Here is a 16431-nt window from a genome sequence, read left to right on the forward strand (position 1 = left end):
AGATACAAATACCTGGAGAGGAGTAAAGTGGTTCAACAGCCCAAAAATACACAAATAACGGAGAATTATTTCAACACGATGCTTCATGTTAGCGTCGTGCTAATATTAATGATAGCTAGCGCTAGCTACGACTGCCGTTTTTCGCTTCTTCTGAACAATCTGCAGTGAATAAACATCCATATGGACCCGATTTACATTTGACTTTATTTGTATGTGATAAATATGTTTATATTTCAGCAGAAAATGGTTAAAAGAGTAAAAAAATGTGTTCTGTTTTCCCCCTTGGCGAGGCCACGCCCCCTTCTCTGACGAGGTGCCGTCTGTATCTATTGTCTCTTTAAGGAATGTTTTTACCAGCAGTGTCTCGCCTTAAGGGGCTGTATCTGAGCACAAAACAACAGTGGCTGTGATGTCACTGAACAGTGGAGGCAGATCACTCTGCTGAGCGCGAGCTCTTAGACGGTGGTGATCTTCTTGTCTTTGGTGGCCTGCTTGATGGCGGCCTGTTCGCAGATGATCTCCTTGAGCCTCTGCAGTCGGATGTTTTGCGTGCTGAGGTCGCCCACGCCGGTCTGACTGCGGTGCAGCAGAGACAGCGCGTTGATGTACTCCAGCTCAGTGTAGCGCACGCCTTGGTCCACCACCAGGTTCAGCAGCTCGTCCGCAGTGTTGTACAGCATCTCGTAGTACTGCCTGCAGGGGGCGCACAAGAGCACACAGCAGGATGTTCAGGCAACGTAAAGAGACGGAAGTAACACTGGAACATGAGTTAATGGTTACGGTTAATGTAAGGAATTTGTTTTGAGGGTTGAACTTCGAGGATTCTGATTTAACTCATTGACTACCAGCCATTTTCAAATCAGAGAGCTCCCCACAGCCAGAGGTTTTTCAGGATTTTAACTGTTTTGTCAAGACCCACAGAAAACGTAGGTCTATGTCAACACGAAACCCACCAAAAGAAAGATTAGACTCTCTTCTTTCATCTAAAAAAAAAGTTTGTTTGTACCTCTTTCCGTTCTTTAGTAATTGTTCGCAGAAAATAGGTGAAATCACCCAAAATGCTGTATTCTGACAAAAAAGCTGATGCTGCCACCTAGTGACTCAATAAAATAACTTGTAGTTCTTTTACTGAGTCACTAGGTGGCAGCATTAGGCAGCACAACTAAGATTTTAACACCAGACATGCTCAAGGCTGTTCCCATTCCCAAAGAAAAGTTCCGGTGAAGCCAGAGGTAGAAGTTGCCGATTCTGTCGATCAGACTCCAGAACAAATGTAAATAATGTACAGCGGCTAAAGACTAAAGTATGAACTGATAAACAACTTAAAGCAAAATCGACTTTTTCAAGCTTTACATCATGTTATTATGTCATTCCCTCATTAAAAACATGCCTGAAGTGTTGCATTGGCACATTCACGTATTTTTGAGTAATCTGTAAAAACTCTGACGGCGGCCATTTTAGGGATAGGTTTGCCTGAGTCCTCCTAGGAACGCCCCCACCTCCTGGAGACGCCTCCGAGCTTTCGTCACCAGCCGAGTAACCAACCACTGCTCCTCAGCAGAACCCCCTCCCCACTGATGCCACAGACAGCGTGTGGAGGGGGCGTGTCGGAAAGGCTCAGAGGTTCTTAAAGAGACAGAGGCCTATTTCAAGACATTCACAACAGCCATTTTGAGAGAGACATTTCATACAAGGCAGTTATTCTAATTTACTGCATTTACAGACCAACAGAAGGTTTGGTCATCATTGTAGTGTGATATAGACTGGTGCTATGTGACTGAAAAAAAGCATAATACCCCCTCTTTAAGAATCAAATGCATTTCATCAACAGAGCATTGCAGCTATGGACCAAGTGAGCCACTAAAAACTTGCCCAGAGATGCAGACGCTCCTGATATTCATTAGAAATTCATCAGTAATAATACCAGGAGTAATTTGGCATCCGCGCAGTAAAGTCAAGATTACTGTGCGGATTTCAAACTACTCCTGGTATTATTCCGCCTTACAATATAGTCCCCCCTTTTATCCGCTTAGAAAATCCACATTTTTTAATTTTGTGTAATTATACTTTGTAGTGTAACACTTCACGTAACCATATTTAAATAGGGAAAACGTGGAAGAGCTTGGTAGCTTCTATCTTGACCTGTTTTGGAGCTATAGTGGAGAGGGGGAGAGGCTAAATGCTAACGCCGTCTGCGCTGTGTTTACGTGACTGAAGGCACGGGGGAAGATCAGACAGGTCCTAAAGAACTCGTCAAAGCTAAGGTAAGAACATATCTCAGTATGTAAAAACGGTGGCCTATCCCTTTAAGTCCAAAGGGTTGCAGAGTGGGCGGTGACATATTTCGGTGCACAGGTGTTAAAATAGCTGAAGAGAAATGTTCTTTTCTCCAAAGCGTCGGCTTCATTAATATAGAAATATCCAACTATATTCATGTAGTGGATTTTGTTTACGTCCTGAACAACATATTTCCAGTGCTCCTATCATGAGTATTTTATTAGAAACGCACTCCTTTAACAGGATTAACAAGTGCAAGCCTTTTCCCTTAGACCAAAGGGAACAATGGGAAACCACTAAACCCTGCATTAAGGCTGTCGCTGTCGGGACCAATTTCTGTAAAAGGGACTTCAAGGACCTTTCCAGCTGCTGTGGGGGAAAAAACAGCCTCAAAATACCGAGGCCTTAATGAAACCAGCGACGGGAGCCAGAGGAGGAAGCAAAAGGCGCGATGGAGAATTAATAGGTCTTTAACCAACACCAGATGCCACAATTAGTCACTCAAAATAACCAGGAAACGAATGCAGATCAGGGCGAGTGAGTGTGAATGCTGTTACTTACAACATCGCCTTATTTACTCAAGTGAAAGGAGAAAAACACTAACATTTAAAGGGGTTTTTAGCTTGTGGGGTTTATTGGACAGGAAAGCACAAAGAGTGGGGAAAGAGCACAGATCAAACCAACCCACAGAAACGTCGTAAAAGTTGCTCAAGGATGTAACTCTCTCCAACGAGCCGCTGTTGCCGATCAGAACAGAGCAGAAAATGTTTACCAAGCTGAACAGAGATCATATAAAAGCTTTATTTGTACCACGGCATCAAGGAAAAATCCAAGCTCAAACAAGGAAATGGCTGCGAGAAGAAAAACTGTACAAATGATAAGAATATGGATGTAAACAGTTTGAGTAAAACGACCTTGTTCGGTGGAAAAGCTGAAGCAAAGGAGGATGAAGGACAGAGCTCGTCTTTACTGCTGCTTTTTAAGGCAAAATACTAGATTTTAATGCCACGCACAAAGAAAAAAAAGAAGAAAATTGTTTCGTTTCTTAGGATTTGCAAACATTTCATCAAACAGAAGAAAGAGAGAACTGGATCCAAACGGGAAACTTTTGAGGAAACGTTTTTGGTACATTTCAGCCAAAACTGCAGCTGAACTCGATCCACAATCAAGGATGAGAGAAATATAATTTTAAATCATTCAAAATGGTTTGACAAATAAAAAAATTGAATCTTTCAAGACCAGAATTTGGGTATTTTCGATTATACAGTAAACATTGTCGAGTGATATCACAATTTTCCAATAATTAAATGCACCCTTTCTTCAATTTCCGGGGCCCCGGTTTGTAGTTTTGCATCGGATATTGTTTACTCTAATATCCGATGTCCAGCTTTGAAAATGTGATACTGATTATGTTCCACTCTGTATCAGGTTCAGATTGTTGTCAGTGCACACCTCCTCTGCAGATTTGTATAATAACCTGCGCATGTTGATCAGAACATAGACAGAATAATAGACGACTCCTCCTTACTCCACCTGCCATGATACGCTCGAGGAGGAAATCATGGCGAATTTACAGACTCCTCCTCCCCGGTTCTGACATCGCATGTTTCTAAAAAGGACAGAAGGAACTTCACTGTAGACTCGGCCCTCGCGGGACGTGGAGCTTGGTCGCAGACACGCCCGCGCTATTAGTATTAATGCTAGTGGCCTGTTAATCAAAGTCAGGCCCTCATTAATAATGCAATATTTCTAAAATGTACCTTACAAAATCCAGCCTGGTCCCTTTGATTGTGCCAAACCCAGCGTTAACACAAGAGGAAAATCTAGCTGTAGAAAGTTCCAAAAAACTTGGCACCAGGCTTTAAAGTTGTTTTGAACGTGTCTAAAGTGCAATGGTTTCTAATGGGGGACTAGCGGCTATATGGAGGTACTACAGCAATGTGGACCCTAGTTTTGCGATCGTAAAGCGGAGCAGCCAGCGGCCATTGGATCAGAATCATGTGAGAACCCTCAGTTTAAATGGGGCTCACCCTGTGTTACCCTGATGAAGACTCCCATGAGTCGAAACGCGCTGGTGCCGACTCCTTTCACCACTGCACTGTTTCAGAGAAGCATCATTTACTCAATTTTGATAACTTCATTAATTTTAAATATGGTTGCCTTGTATATAAAGTATTGCATGGACTTGCTCCACCTCCATTGCAGGATTTCATTAAACCAAAGTCTGTTAGTGGGATCACGGGCACCAGGGCATCAGCTGGAGGAGACTGTGAGGTTCCACACAGGAGAACCTCCTCTGGACAGACTGTGCTCTCTGTGAGGTTCCACACAGGAGAACCTCCTCTGGACAGACTGTGCTCTCTGTGAGGTTCCACACAGGAGAACCTCCTCTGGACAGACTGTGCTCTCTGTGAGGTTCCACACAGGAGAACCTCCTCTGGACAGACTGTGCTCTCTGTGAGGTTCCACACAGGAGAACCTCCTCTGGACAGACTGTGCTCTCTGTGAGGTTCCACACAGGAGAACCTCCTCTGGACAGACTGTGCTCTCTGTGAGGTTCCACACAGGAGAACCTCCTCTGGAGAGACTGTGCTCTCTGTGAGGTTCCACACAGGAGAACCTCCTCTGGACAGACTGTGCTCTCTGTGAGGTTCCACACAGGAGAACCTCCTCTGGAGAGACTGTGCTCTCTGTAAAAGGCACCAGGTACTGGAATAGTCTCCCTTCATCAGTCCGAGAGACTCCAACTCTGGCCACTTTTAAAGCACGTTTTAAACTGTGGCTAAAGGAAAACCAGGCCTGTGAACACTTTTAGTTGTTACTGTATTTATTGTTGTCACATTATGTTAATTGTAAATTGTGTATGTGCTGCCTGCCTCGGGACTACAGATGGAAACTAGCATCCCCGCTATAATCTGGCATATTTACAGTGCTCATGTGGAACTGTTCATCAATATGCATTGTCCCTATCAAATAAATAAATAAAATAAAAATTAAAAAAAGACAGTCAACAAAAAAAATGCATTTTTGCTAAATCCAGAGCACTTCGCCCCCACTCCTCCTCTTCTATAAGTGAACTGGCCCGACAGTCTGAAGAGCACCTGGTCCTTAAGTTCACTTCACTTGCTACCTATAGTATTTACTTTGTAACTGTGCCGATCCAGTGAGCACTGCCTCTTCTCCTTTAATGAAATGCCAACGTGAATCCACTTTAATGCCCTGCGGAAACGCTGTCAAACAACTCAGTGCAACAATACGAAAAGTCATTCTTTACCAAAACGACTGACGACATCGGTACGGCTGCGTCGATCTTTGATTATCAACACTCTCGTTTTCTTGTGTGACACGGGTTTGCCGCACTCCGACTACTACGGCACATTTACTGACTTTAAACGTCGAAGTGCATGGACATAAAGCCTGAGAGTGGTGGAGAAGCCGACGCACAAGGAGCAGAGATGCATGATGGGAGATCGTCCGCCTCCTCCTGACCAGACCTGCCCCTGGTTACGGCTGTACTTTACATTCAGGTCTGCTCCGTTTCTCCGTCCTCCGGCTCTTTCCTTCCACGTTAAAAAACAAAAAACTAAAATCATTCTGCTGAAAGGTCACTCCGGTTCAACTTCTTAACCGGAGGCGAAACGGAAACAGAAACGGTTACAAGAGCTAATAAAACACAGGCAGAAGATGGTGCCGAGGTGTGAAGCTTTAGTTAATAATAATGGATTACATTTAGATCACAGATTAAAAAAAAAAGAAAAGAAAACACAAACACACAATTGCATATTCATGTCGGTGAGGGATCCAACTGGGGAATCAAGCTTTTAACCTTGGGATAAGTGGACTCAGTTGTGCTTAAAAATACTTTAAATGTGCTGCACACGGAGCCTGGGCCGCTGTTCTGGTCCTAAATGTATCAAAGAATGAGCATTTTTCAGTCATCGCAACAGGGAGATGCCATTTGCCGTTGGGATAAGTCAGAGGGGGGTTTTTAAAGGAGTTGAACATTGACCCTCCCAGTGAGTTCAAGTTGAATATGGACAAGGAAGGTGGGGCAGGATAAGAAAAGCGACCAGTGAGTACGAAGTGGATAAATAACAGGGCTGCACGATTTTGATAAAGAACGTCAAATAATGCGATTCGATTTGTGATTTTTGATATATTTAAAATAGAGATGCACCGATCTGATGCTGGTGTGGGATATCGGAGCCGATGCTGAAAAGAATATCGGGTTTCGGCTACAAATACCTGATCCTGAACCGATACCAGTTTTTGTCTCGCACCGCCTTAAAAACACAACTTTCACCAACTAAACCTCAGTGGATATGGACAATGTTGTATGTCATTTTGAAGGGAAGAACCTGGAGAATTCAAGCGCTGAGTCAGTATTAACCTGTATCTGCTGCTAGCAACATGCATGCTAAAGCTAATGGCAACTAATCATGGTTGGGACAGAAATTATGATTGGATCAATCTAAAAGGGTGTTGGAAATAGTGTCAAAATAGCAACAAAAACAATGACGAAAACGCGCGATGAAAAAGCAACAGAAGTCAGAAAGAGCGACAAAAAAAAGCAACAAAGAAGCAACAAAAACGTGCCAGAAAAGCAACAACAATACAACAAAAACGTGGTAAAACCAAGACAAAAAAAATTAAAAAGAGTGTGACATGAATGCGGCCACATCCCAACAACAACGGGTCTGAAGTGCCGTCATGCACGAGCTTAATATAGGTGCAGTTACACGTTAGGCCTGAGGTGGCAGTAGTGAGTATTAAAAGGCAAACTTGCATCTAGCCCCTTTAAAATAAAGAGAATTAAAAAAAAAAGTTTTCTGTCATGTTGTTACTGCGTTTTTGTCACATTTTTGTTGCTTTTTTTTTTTTAAGCACGTTTTCGTTGCTTTTTGGTCACATTTTTGTTGCGTTTTCATCCTTGTTTTCATCACTATTTTGATGTTGTTGTTTTTTTAAGATTCTAGAGTACGGCTGGGCGATATGGACCAAAAGTCATATCCCGATATATTTAGGTTGAATATCGATATATGTCCCGATATTTTTTACGCAAAGTGAGAGCTGTGAAATTAAATGTTAAGTCAAAGTCAAAGCCAAATACGAGTAGTTTCATTGAAAACTCACAATAAAAGCTTGGCATGGTGGCACAGTGGCAAGTGCTTCACAGCTAGAAGGTCCCGGGTTCGATTCCCACCAGGGACGGCAGGTAACTGCTCCTACAGGTCGCCCCAGCGGCATTGAGGATGGGTCAAATGCAGAGAATGAATTTCCCTACGGGGATTAATAAAGTATACCTTAACCTTAAAATGCAAAACATAAACATAAACATTTTCTAGTGGAAATCAAAGATCCGTAAGAAAAACATCTTAATAAAATAAGCCTAGAAAATAAAATAGGGCAGCATTTAAGTAAGTAAGTAAGTGTTTTATTGTCATTGTACAACAAAATAGTACTCAGGTGTCAGTCCTGAGCTGCTGCTGCTCTTTATATATAAAGAGATAACATAATAAAGTGCTCAGTTTAAGATTTTTTTTTCCTTCTTTTAAATCAGCTTGAGATGACCTGTTTCTTTTTGTTAACTTAATAGCTTATCTGAATTTGAAATATCCCGATATACACAATTGCTGGGTTGCAGGTTCTAGAATGTGATGATGTCATCGGACCCAGCGGGGGGCAAGAGCCAGTTTTTCCTATTAATAACATTACACTTTCACAAGTCATAGCTAAAAAGAAAATATATGAATTTAAAAAATGATCTTTAATATCAGTCACTGGGTCCATGATCTCTCTGTACAAGACCAAAAATGTCCTCAAAAACAAAATAATTTTTCCTCTATATAATAGTATAGGCCTTTAGAACGCTGTGATGTCACCTGCAACCAGCAATATGGTCTGATTCCATATCTAATTTAAAAATATATCGATGTATCTTAAATATCGATATATCGCCCGGCCCTATTGTAGAGTTGGGGAAACTGGAGAAAACATGCTTGGTTCAGGTGGGGGTTAAGAGATGAGCCAAGATTCCTCAATAATGAAACTCCTGGGCCGAACTGAGGTCCAACCAACAAAACCGTGTATTGAAATAAAAGATTGTGCTCGACATTGGTTGAAATGTTGCCCCGTATGACAGTGTGAAAGTGAATGAAACATCTTGGCTCAATCTCTCCTCCTGCAACGACACATCGACGCCTACGCCGCGTCAGCTAATGGAAACCTAAAAGGGAAATCTAAATTGCACCTCTTCCCCAAGGTAGCGCTGAATAGAACACATCCTGCTCCTTCAAATTGCCGTCATTATCTCCATAAAAGGGAGAGCATTACAACCACGTTTTTGAGGTGAAAGAATAAATAAAACAGGCGTGTGAGAAATGCAAAGCGGAGAGTGCAGAAACGTGATTACAGAAAACCTCGATGAAGTGGATGGGAGATTGTGCCGTACGTGTTACCGTGTGGGTTTCCTCAGGCGGAGAAACGTGCACCCGCCTTTAATTGGACGGAGCCGGTTTCGCTGTCAATGCGGTGACGAGCTTACGCTTCACCGTTAAACAAGGGAAACGCTTTGCTTACATTGACAAGTCTTTGCAGAGCTCGAGAATGTACACACGGAGCGCGGGCGAGGAAGGGATCGGGGGGACGGTTGGCTGAGCGGCTAATGAGGCGATTGACAAATAGGCAGCGGTAAAAAAAAAAAGTGTAGATTTTATGGACGAAGAAAGGCGTGTCGATATGAAAATGCGCTAATTGTACATAAACAAAACAGAAGTGCGATAGATACAGACGGCGTCTCTGCAATCGCCCATATATGGTCATGTTTGAAAACAATCTAAATTTTCTCTGATTATTCAAAAACTACTGTAACAAACGCTGAATTATGATTATAGTTTTCTACTAAATAAAGATACAAAGACATGGGGAGGAGCAAAGTGGTTCAACAGCCCATAAATACATGAATAACAGAGAATGCTAACATGATGCTACATACAAGCATCGGGCTAATGCTAACGGTTAGCTAGCGCTTGCTACAACTGCTGTTTATTCACTTCTACTGAACATTCTGCTGTGAGAAAATATCCATATGGGCCCGATTTACACCTGACTTTATTTATGTGATAAATAAGTTCATATTCCACCAGAAAATGGCTAAAAAGAGGGAAAATTGTGTTTCTCTAAAGATTCTATTTTCCCCCTCGGTGAAGCCACGCCCCCTTCTATGACGAGATGCCGTCTGTATCTATACCGCATCTTTTAAATATGCTCACATTTGTAAACAAATCCTCTATTGAGAGATACCCGCCCCCTGCTGGCCAGCCCTCAAAAGTTTAGATTTTATGGACGAAGAAAGGCGTGTCGATATGAAAATGCACTAATTGTACATAAACAAAACAGAAGTGCGATATAGATACAGACGGCATCTCTGGATTCGCCCATATATGGTCATGTTTGAAAACAGTTAAGGGGAAAACAATCTAAATTTTCTCTAATTATTCAAAAACTACTTAAACAAATGCTGAATTATGATTATAGTTTTCTACTAAATAAAGATACAAAGACATGGAGAGGAGCAAAGTGGTTCAACAGCCCATAAATACATAAATAACAGAGAATGCTAGCTAGCTAATGCTAACGGTTAGCTAGTGCTAGCTACAACTGCCGTTTTTTCACTTCTACAGAGCAAATCCGCTGTGAGAAAATATCCATATGGACCCGATTTACACTTGACTTTATTTGTATGTGATAAGTAAGTTCATATTCCACCAGAAAATGGTTAAAAAGAGAACAATTGTGTTTCCCAAAACACATCTCTATGACGAGATGCCGTCTGTATCTATAGGCTTGATAAGAGGCTGATTCTCCAATAGTAAAGAAACACTGAGCCGTTCTAAAACTATAGCAGCATGAAGAATCAATTAAAAACATTTTATATAAAAAGGGGCTGTATTAACAGTATCTCTATACTCACAGCAGAGTGAAATTCATTCTGTCCTTGCAGTGTACTGTGTTTTTTGGCATTTGTAAGAAAAAGCATCAGAGCATCAAATACTGTTGGATTTTCAAGGATGTGCCATGTCAAGAATCACTCAAAACAAATCATACTTTTTTGTTTATCTCTCATGAATTGCTAAATAACGAAACAAAATAAGAAAAATAGTAATTTATCATAAATCACTTTTTGATAAACCTTGTGCTATAGATACAGACGGCATCTCGTCAAAGAAGGGGGCGTGGCTTCGCCGAAGGGGGAAGTAGAATCTTCAGAGAAACACAATTTTCCACTGTTTTTAGCCATTTTCTGGTGGAATATGAACTTATTTATCACATAAATAAAGTCAAGTGTAAGTCGGGTCCATATGAATATTTTCCCACAGCAGATTGTTCAGTAGAAGTGAAAAAACCACCCTGGGGGGGGGGGGGGGGGGGGGGGGGGCACTTGTGGGAGCATGGATTTTAATGGATTTACCTTCTGGGCTACCGTTGTGGTACGATGCAAATGAGCTGCAACAAGTTCCAGTGTAAAAAGATTGTGTTAAAAACAAACAAAATCTGTCTTTGTGAAAGAGCGCAAGTTGGTGGGACAACTTGGCCATCCTGAAATATTGGTGGGGACACGTCCTCATGGTCCCCAAACCTACGCCCATGGGTTCCTACATTCTTAAAGGCACAACAGCTAATAATTCTCTAGTAATGGAACATTTGCTTTGTCCTCCTTTAGTAGATTGTAAACACTGTGCCTCGAATTATACAGCATTTGAAACAATCTTTTGAACTTGGAGGCTAGTTTTCTAGTATTTCTGTGAAAATGACTTTGAAAAAAGACCTTGCAAGCTGTGAAATGTGCCAAGGAAAATTCATCCCTGTGAAGAAATGTGATGCTACAAATATGTTTGGAAAGTTCGGTATGAGTTTGGAGCACAACTAGCATTGCAATTATGTGGCTGCTTCTTTTATTGTTTGTTTTTCATCAAAAATACTGAAATTTAATGTCATTTTTAGAGTCTGTGTACACCAGAGAACGATTAATCGACTACTTAAATGTGGCAAAGTTCATTGAAGTGAAATGGAGAAAGCCTTTGGGGAGCTGCAAGGAAAGGAGTGAAGAGAGGATTGACTGGATGAATGAAGAGACTGACACAAATCCTGATATTTTTATAAACACAGACAAACATCTGTGTTTGTACGCGTGGACAGGGCCTGAATAAAATATATATACTCCAAAATTCGAGCAGTCGGAAGTACTCTGAGAGGTGGAAAACTGCGTGTGTGAGAAAGCGGTTCCCGGACTGTGGATGCTGAATCATTGCCTCGTCGATGCGATAAAACATGCTCTAACTGCTGTTTAATTGAAACTATAGTTCAAGGGGCTGCAATGCGTTTAGCAGAAATCCATTCGATATACACAAATCTGCTGATGCTCCTTTTAGTAACAGCGTTTTAACCCCGTGTTACAAGGAAAAAACAAAACGGCACATCTTTGCACGGCATGTGATTACAAACGCTAAGACATCCATCTGTTTAGTAAAACGATTAGGCAAAACAAGTGTGTGATGCTTATGTGTAAGGACCGCCCCGATTGGGGATATTAAAGCAGTACTAAGTAACTCTTCCCCCTAAAGGCCATAAGCGCAACTGCAGGTGTAGTAGCAAGTTACGATTTTTTAATTTATTAATTGTCTTGGAGAGTAGACAGGAAAGGCGAAGGGAGAGAGAGTTACTGCGCATCCAATTATACAATGGAAATATTTTTTTTCACTCTAACTTGGCTGTAAATACTGTTTAAAGTGACGTTAGCCCGCAGTTAGCTTTGCCCATTAGCATGTTAGCTTCTTCTTCATGATTACATTAGTGTGTATTGCTTTCTCCGCACCGGTGGCAGTCAAGTTGCAAACATGGTTTTCTGGCCAGAGACACCAGGGGGAGATGAAAGACCCTCCAATCATCCCATAAACACTTGTATTACCCCCACAGGGACTACGGGAAGGATTTATTAAGGTAAATAAGTGACTTAGTACTGCTTTAAACACGTTGGATTTTTTTTGTCCCAATTTCTCATGGTGTGTGGTGAGCCCTGACAAACGAGCCGCAGCCTGTTGACTGTGACGTGTAGTAAGGCTACTCGATTATAGAAAAAATAATAATCACGATTATTTTTCATTGAAATCACGATTATTCAAACGATTGCCTTAAAAAAATCTTTATTTTATGCACAACATTTTCTTTGGACAGTAAAAAAATATATAGATAAAATAGATAAAAATCTCCACTTCGACCACTGCGTGAAAAATCAATACTTTCACCTGCCGTGTCTCGCCTTAAGGGGAAAACAATCTAAATTTTCTCTAATAGAGTTCGGGAATGTGACGTCATATCGCTAAGCATTATGGGAGTAGCAGCCATTGTAAACTAATGGAGATTTTAGAAGTTAAAATACTGGAGTTATTGTTCACATTAAAACACTTGGACACCGCAGTGAGTTAGATGAGTTAGACTGTGACGTGTAGTAAGGCTACTCGATTATAGAAAAAATAATAATCGCGATTATTTTTCATTGAAATCACGATTATTCAAACGATTGCCGTAAAAAAAAATCTTTATTTTATGCACAACATTTTCTTTGGACAGTAAAAAAATATATATATATATTAAAGGGACTATACAGAGTTTAAAAATGTTAAAATTGTGTATTTTCCTCCCCCTACATGTTCCAGCCATGTCCTAATGTGTAGAATGAGCCCAGACATGTTCACCACAACTGCCTAAAATCCTGCACTGTCACTCAAAAATTGCCATCATGCACGAGCTTAATATAGAAGCTGCAGTTACACGTATGACCTAAGATGGCAGTAGTGAGTATAAAATGGCTAACTTGCATCTAGCCCCTTTAAATATGCTCACGTTTGTCAACGAATCCTCTATTGAGAGATACCTGCCCCCTGCTGGCCAGCCCTCACACCTGTCCAACAGAGCCGCGCGGTCTGATGACATCATCACACAGCGCTAAGACCAAAGCGTGAGCCTTTAGCTCGTGAAATGCAAAATGAACAGAAACAATCAAACAAACAAACACACTGTACGACCAAAACCCGTTATACCCGTGATTCTTTTTTCTCTCAGGATTGGAGAATCTGGCAACAATTTTAAAATCCTAAAATCCTACCGTGTGAACAAGTTTTCATTTGGCCTCGGTCCTCAAAGCTACAGCCAAATCTAATAAACAGCCTGTGATTAACAAAACACTTGAGATTAAATCCTTAAATTGATTTTATTCATTTGTTTATTTGCTCGGGAGCCACACCGGCAAAATTAACTCATTGTAATTGCTAGTTAAAGCAGTATTAAGTAACTCATGCCCCTAGAGGCCAAAAGCGCCACTGCAGGTGTCATTTTTACTCATTAATTGTCCGTGAGAGTAAATACTACGCTGACAGAAAAGGCGAAGGGACAGAGGGATATTGTACATCCAATTACACAACGGAGATATTTTTTTTCATTCAAAATTAGCTGTAAATACTGTTTAAGTGGTGCTAGCCCGCAGTTAGCTTTGCTCGTTAGCCTGCTAGCTTCTTCTTCGTGATTCTATTAGTGTGTATTGGTGACTCCGACCCGTAGGCATCGAAGTTGCAATTGTGCTTTTCTGACCAGAGACACCAGGGGGAGATGAAAGACCCTCCAATCATCCCATTAACACTTGTATTACCCCCAGAGGGACGACGGAAAGGGTTTATTTAGGTAAACAAGTTACTTAGTCCTGCTTTAATAAAAATAAAAGTTGTTCTGTATTTGTATTTTACCTCCCATATATGAAATGTATGTGCAAATTGGAAATAAATTGGGTCCAAATGTAGAGCAATAAAATTATTATACATATGCTATATTGCTTACAGTAGCCTCTCTAGTACTGATAAGTATATCGCTGTTAGCAACGGGCTAATGCTAACGGCTAGCTAGCTCTTGCTACATCTGCCGTGTTTTCCCTTCTACAACAATCTGCTGTGAGAAAACATGAAAATATCCATATGGGCCCGATTTACACTTGACTTTATTTATGTGTGATAAATAAGTTCATATATACCAGAAAATGGCTAAAAAGAGTGAAAAAATGTGTTTTTCTAAAGATTCTACTTTCTAAATATCACCAAATTATCGTCACAGCAATGTCAAAAGCAGCCACAACTATATCAGGTGTGAATTTCACTGCCTACATCTACAGCTTCGATTTTACCACTATCCTACTAATACTTACCATCAGAGTAAAGGGAAAAACACCTCTTACTTATTTGAAAAGGTTCCAGATTTACCAAAAAGGTACAAACTAGTACAAAGCTCTGGTGTGGAGGGGGGAGGGGGGAGTTGTTTTCGTCTATCCATCCATGTGAGTGATAAATGAAAGTGGGCACAGAAAACACTTTAAACAGTTCATTACCCGAGCAGTTGGAAAGCCATTTGCTAAACGGGGATCGGGCTGTTAATAAGATTAAAATCTCAGCGCGCCAGTGTCGAGAAAGCCCCCCCTGTGAGACAAATGCACCCACCAAAGCAATATTCATTAGATAGTCAAAGGGCCGATAGAATGCCTGATTCTCAGGCTTAGTGCCATGTTGAAATGTTGCACCTGGAGTTGTTTTGTTAATTTTGTTAATGCCAGTTGCCAACTCGGTTCAGATTTTAACTGTAGGAGAATTTAATGCGAATGTGCAATGGCTTTTTCGATCAATGTACATTTGGAATGGGACAAAAATACTTTTGGTAGACGGCAACAAGAAGAAAATCCTCTTAGAGAAGAATAATTATCAGCATCTACCCAGGTACATTCTTTTTAAAAGGGGCTAGATGCAAGTTAGCCATTTTATGCTCACTACTAAGGCTATATCCAGACAAAGACAAAACGCATATGTTTTCAGAAACTTTCTTTGTAAGCACGAAGCCAGCTCAGTAAATGTGTGCGTCCACATGGGTCGACTCAGGTCTGTGAAAACGGTGCAGTTCATCTTCCAGGCCTGTGTGAGGCGCTGTGACGCTAACACAGATAATAGAACAAGATGTAGAGGCGCATGTGCAGTTTGTGGAATGTAAACAGTGAAAATGAAACTGAATCAAGGATTTAGGATCTACAGAAGAGACGAGGAGGAGAGTTTATTCTTCAGACGTAACGGGACTAAAGCAGAAAAACCTGTCAGTGACTTTTACTGTCAGTCCAAAAACACAGACTGACTTGTGTTTTTCTATTGTCACCTGTGGCTTGTGGACTGCAGTGAGTGGAGCAAAGAGGAGCGGAGTAAACCATCACAGATCCATGACTAAACTCATTATAAGGTCAGTAGATTATGGATGACAGACACCGCTCTGACACTGTGATGTCATCGCTTTAGTAAAAGTTTAAAAAAAGTAACAGCGGCGCCACGTAAACGGCGTTTCTAGATCTTTCCACTCTGGGACCTAGTTTGGAAAATGTTCGTTTACAGACCCAGAAACACCGGGCTTGTATGGACGATACACTGGATTGATAAAATATCTTTGTGTTTAGTCCTCAGCTTGACTTCATATGGACAGGGCCTAATTTCCTCTAAAACAGTGGTTCTCAACCTTTTGGAGCCGCGACCCCCATTATAAGAGTTAAAGGGGGTCACACCGTGAGAAATCAGAACATTAGCCTACATAATTCTTAAAAAACAAAGAAAAAAACAAATGGTTAAAATAAAATTCATCAAATTACGAACATACAATGGCACTCTGGTAAAATAACACATACATGCGACAATAAAATATTACGATATACGCTAAAAAAAAGTATGTATATTTTATCTACATGATCTGGCGACCCCCCAAATTCATCTCGCGACCCCCAGGTTGAGAACTGTTGCTCTAAAATATGATCTACTCAAGCAGTTTACATCCTTCATTTCATTATACTTTACTTTTGAATCACCCCGTGTCCTACAGTCAGTGTTTATGCTGCTCTATACCATGGTCTGGGTGAATACTCGACTCTGATTGGCTGGTGCATTATTTTGGTATAACCGCACACGTAGTCCGGTAGTTAAATCACTGGGATATCACTCCGCTGTGGGCATCGCCATAGCAACGCATGACACAGCTGAATCAGATAAAGGCGTAATTAGTGACTGACAGGAACGTATGAGATGGATT

The 16431-nt window shown here is 41.1% G+C and overlaps 1 protein-coding gene across 1 annotated transcript in view; it reads right to left on the minus strand.

The window, feature by feature from the left end:
* Window positions 1-369: 369 nt before the first annotated feature.
* Window positions 370-16431, minus strand: part of exoc4 (exocyst complex component 4) — a 362908-nt gene continuing 346846 nt past the window's right edge. Inside the window, exon 20 of the mRNA XM_079552397.1 lies at window positions 370-693. Coding sequence (XP_079408523.1) covers window positions 456-693 — 238 coding nt within the window. The 3' untranslated portion in view covers window positions 370-455. The remainder of the gene's footprint in view (window positions 694-16431) is intronic.

The sequence above is a fragment of the Gobius niger genome (assembly GCF_951799975.1).
Source record: "Gobius niger genome assembly, chromosome: 2".
In the NCBI taxonomy this organism is placed as follows: domain Eukaryota; kingdom Metazoa; phylum Chordata; class Actinopteri; order Gobiiformes; family Gobiidae; genus Gobius; species Gobius niger.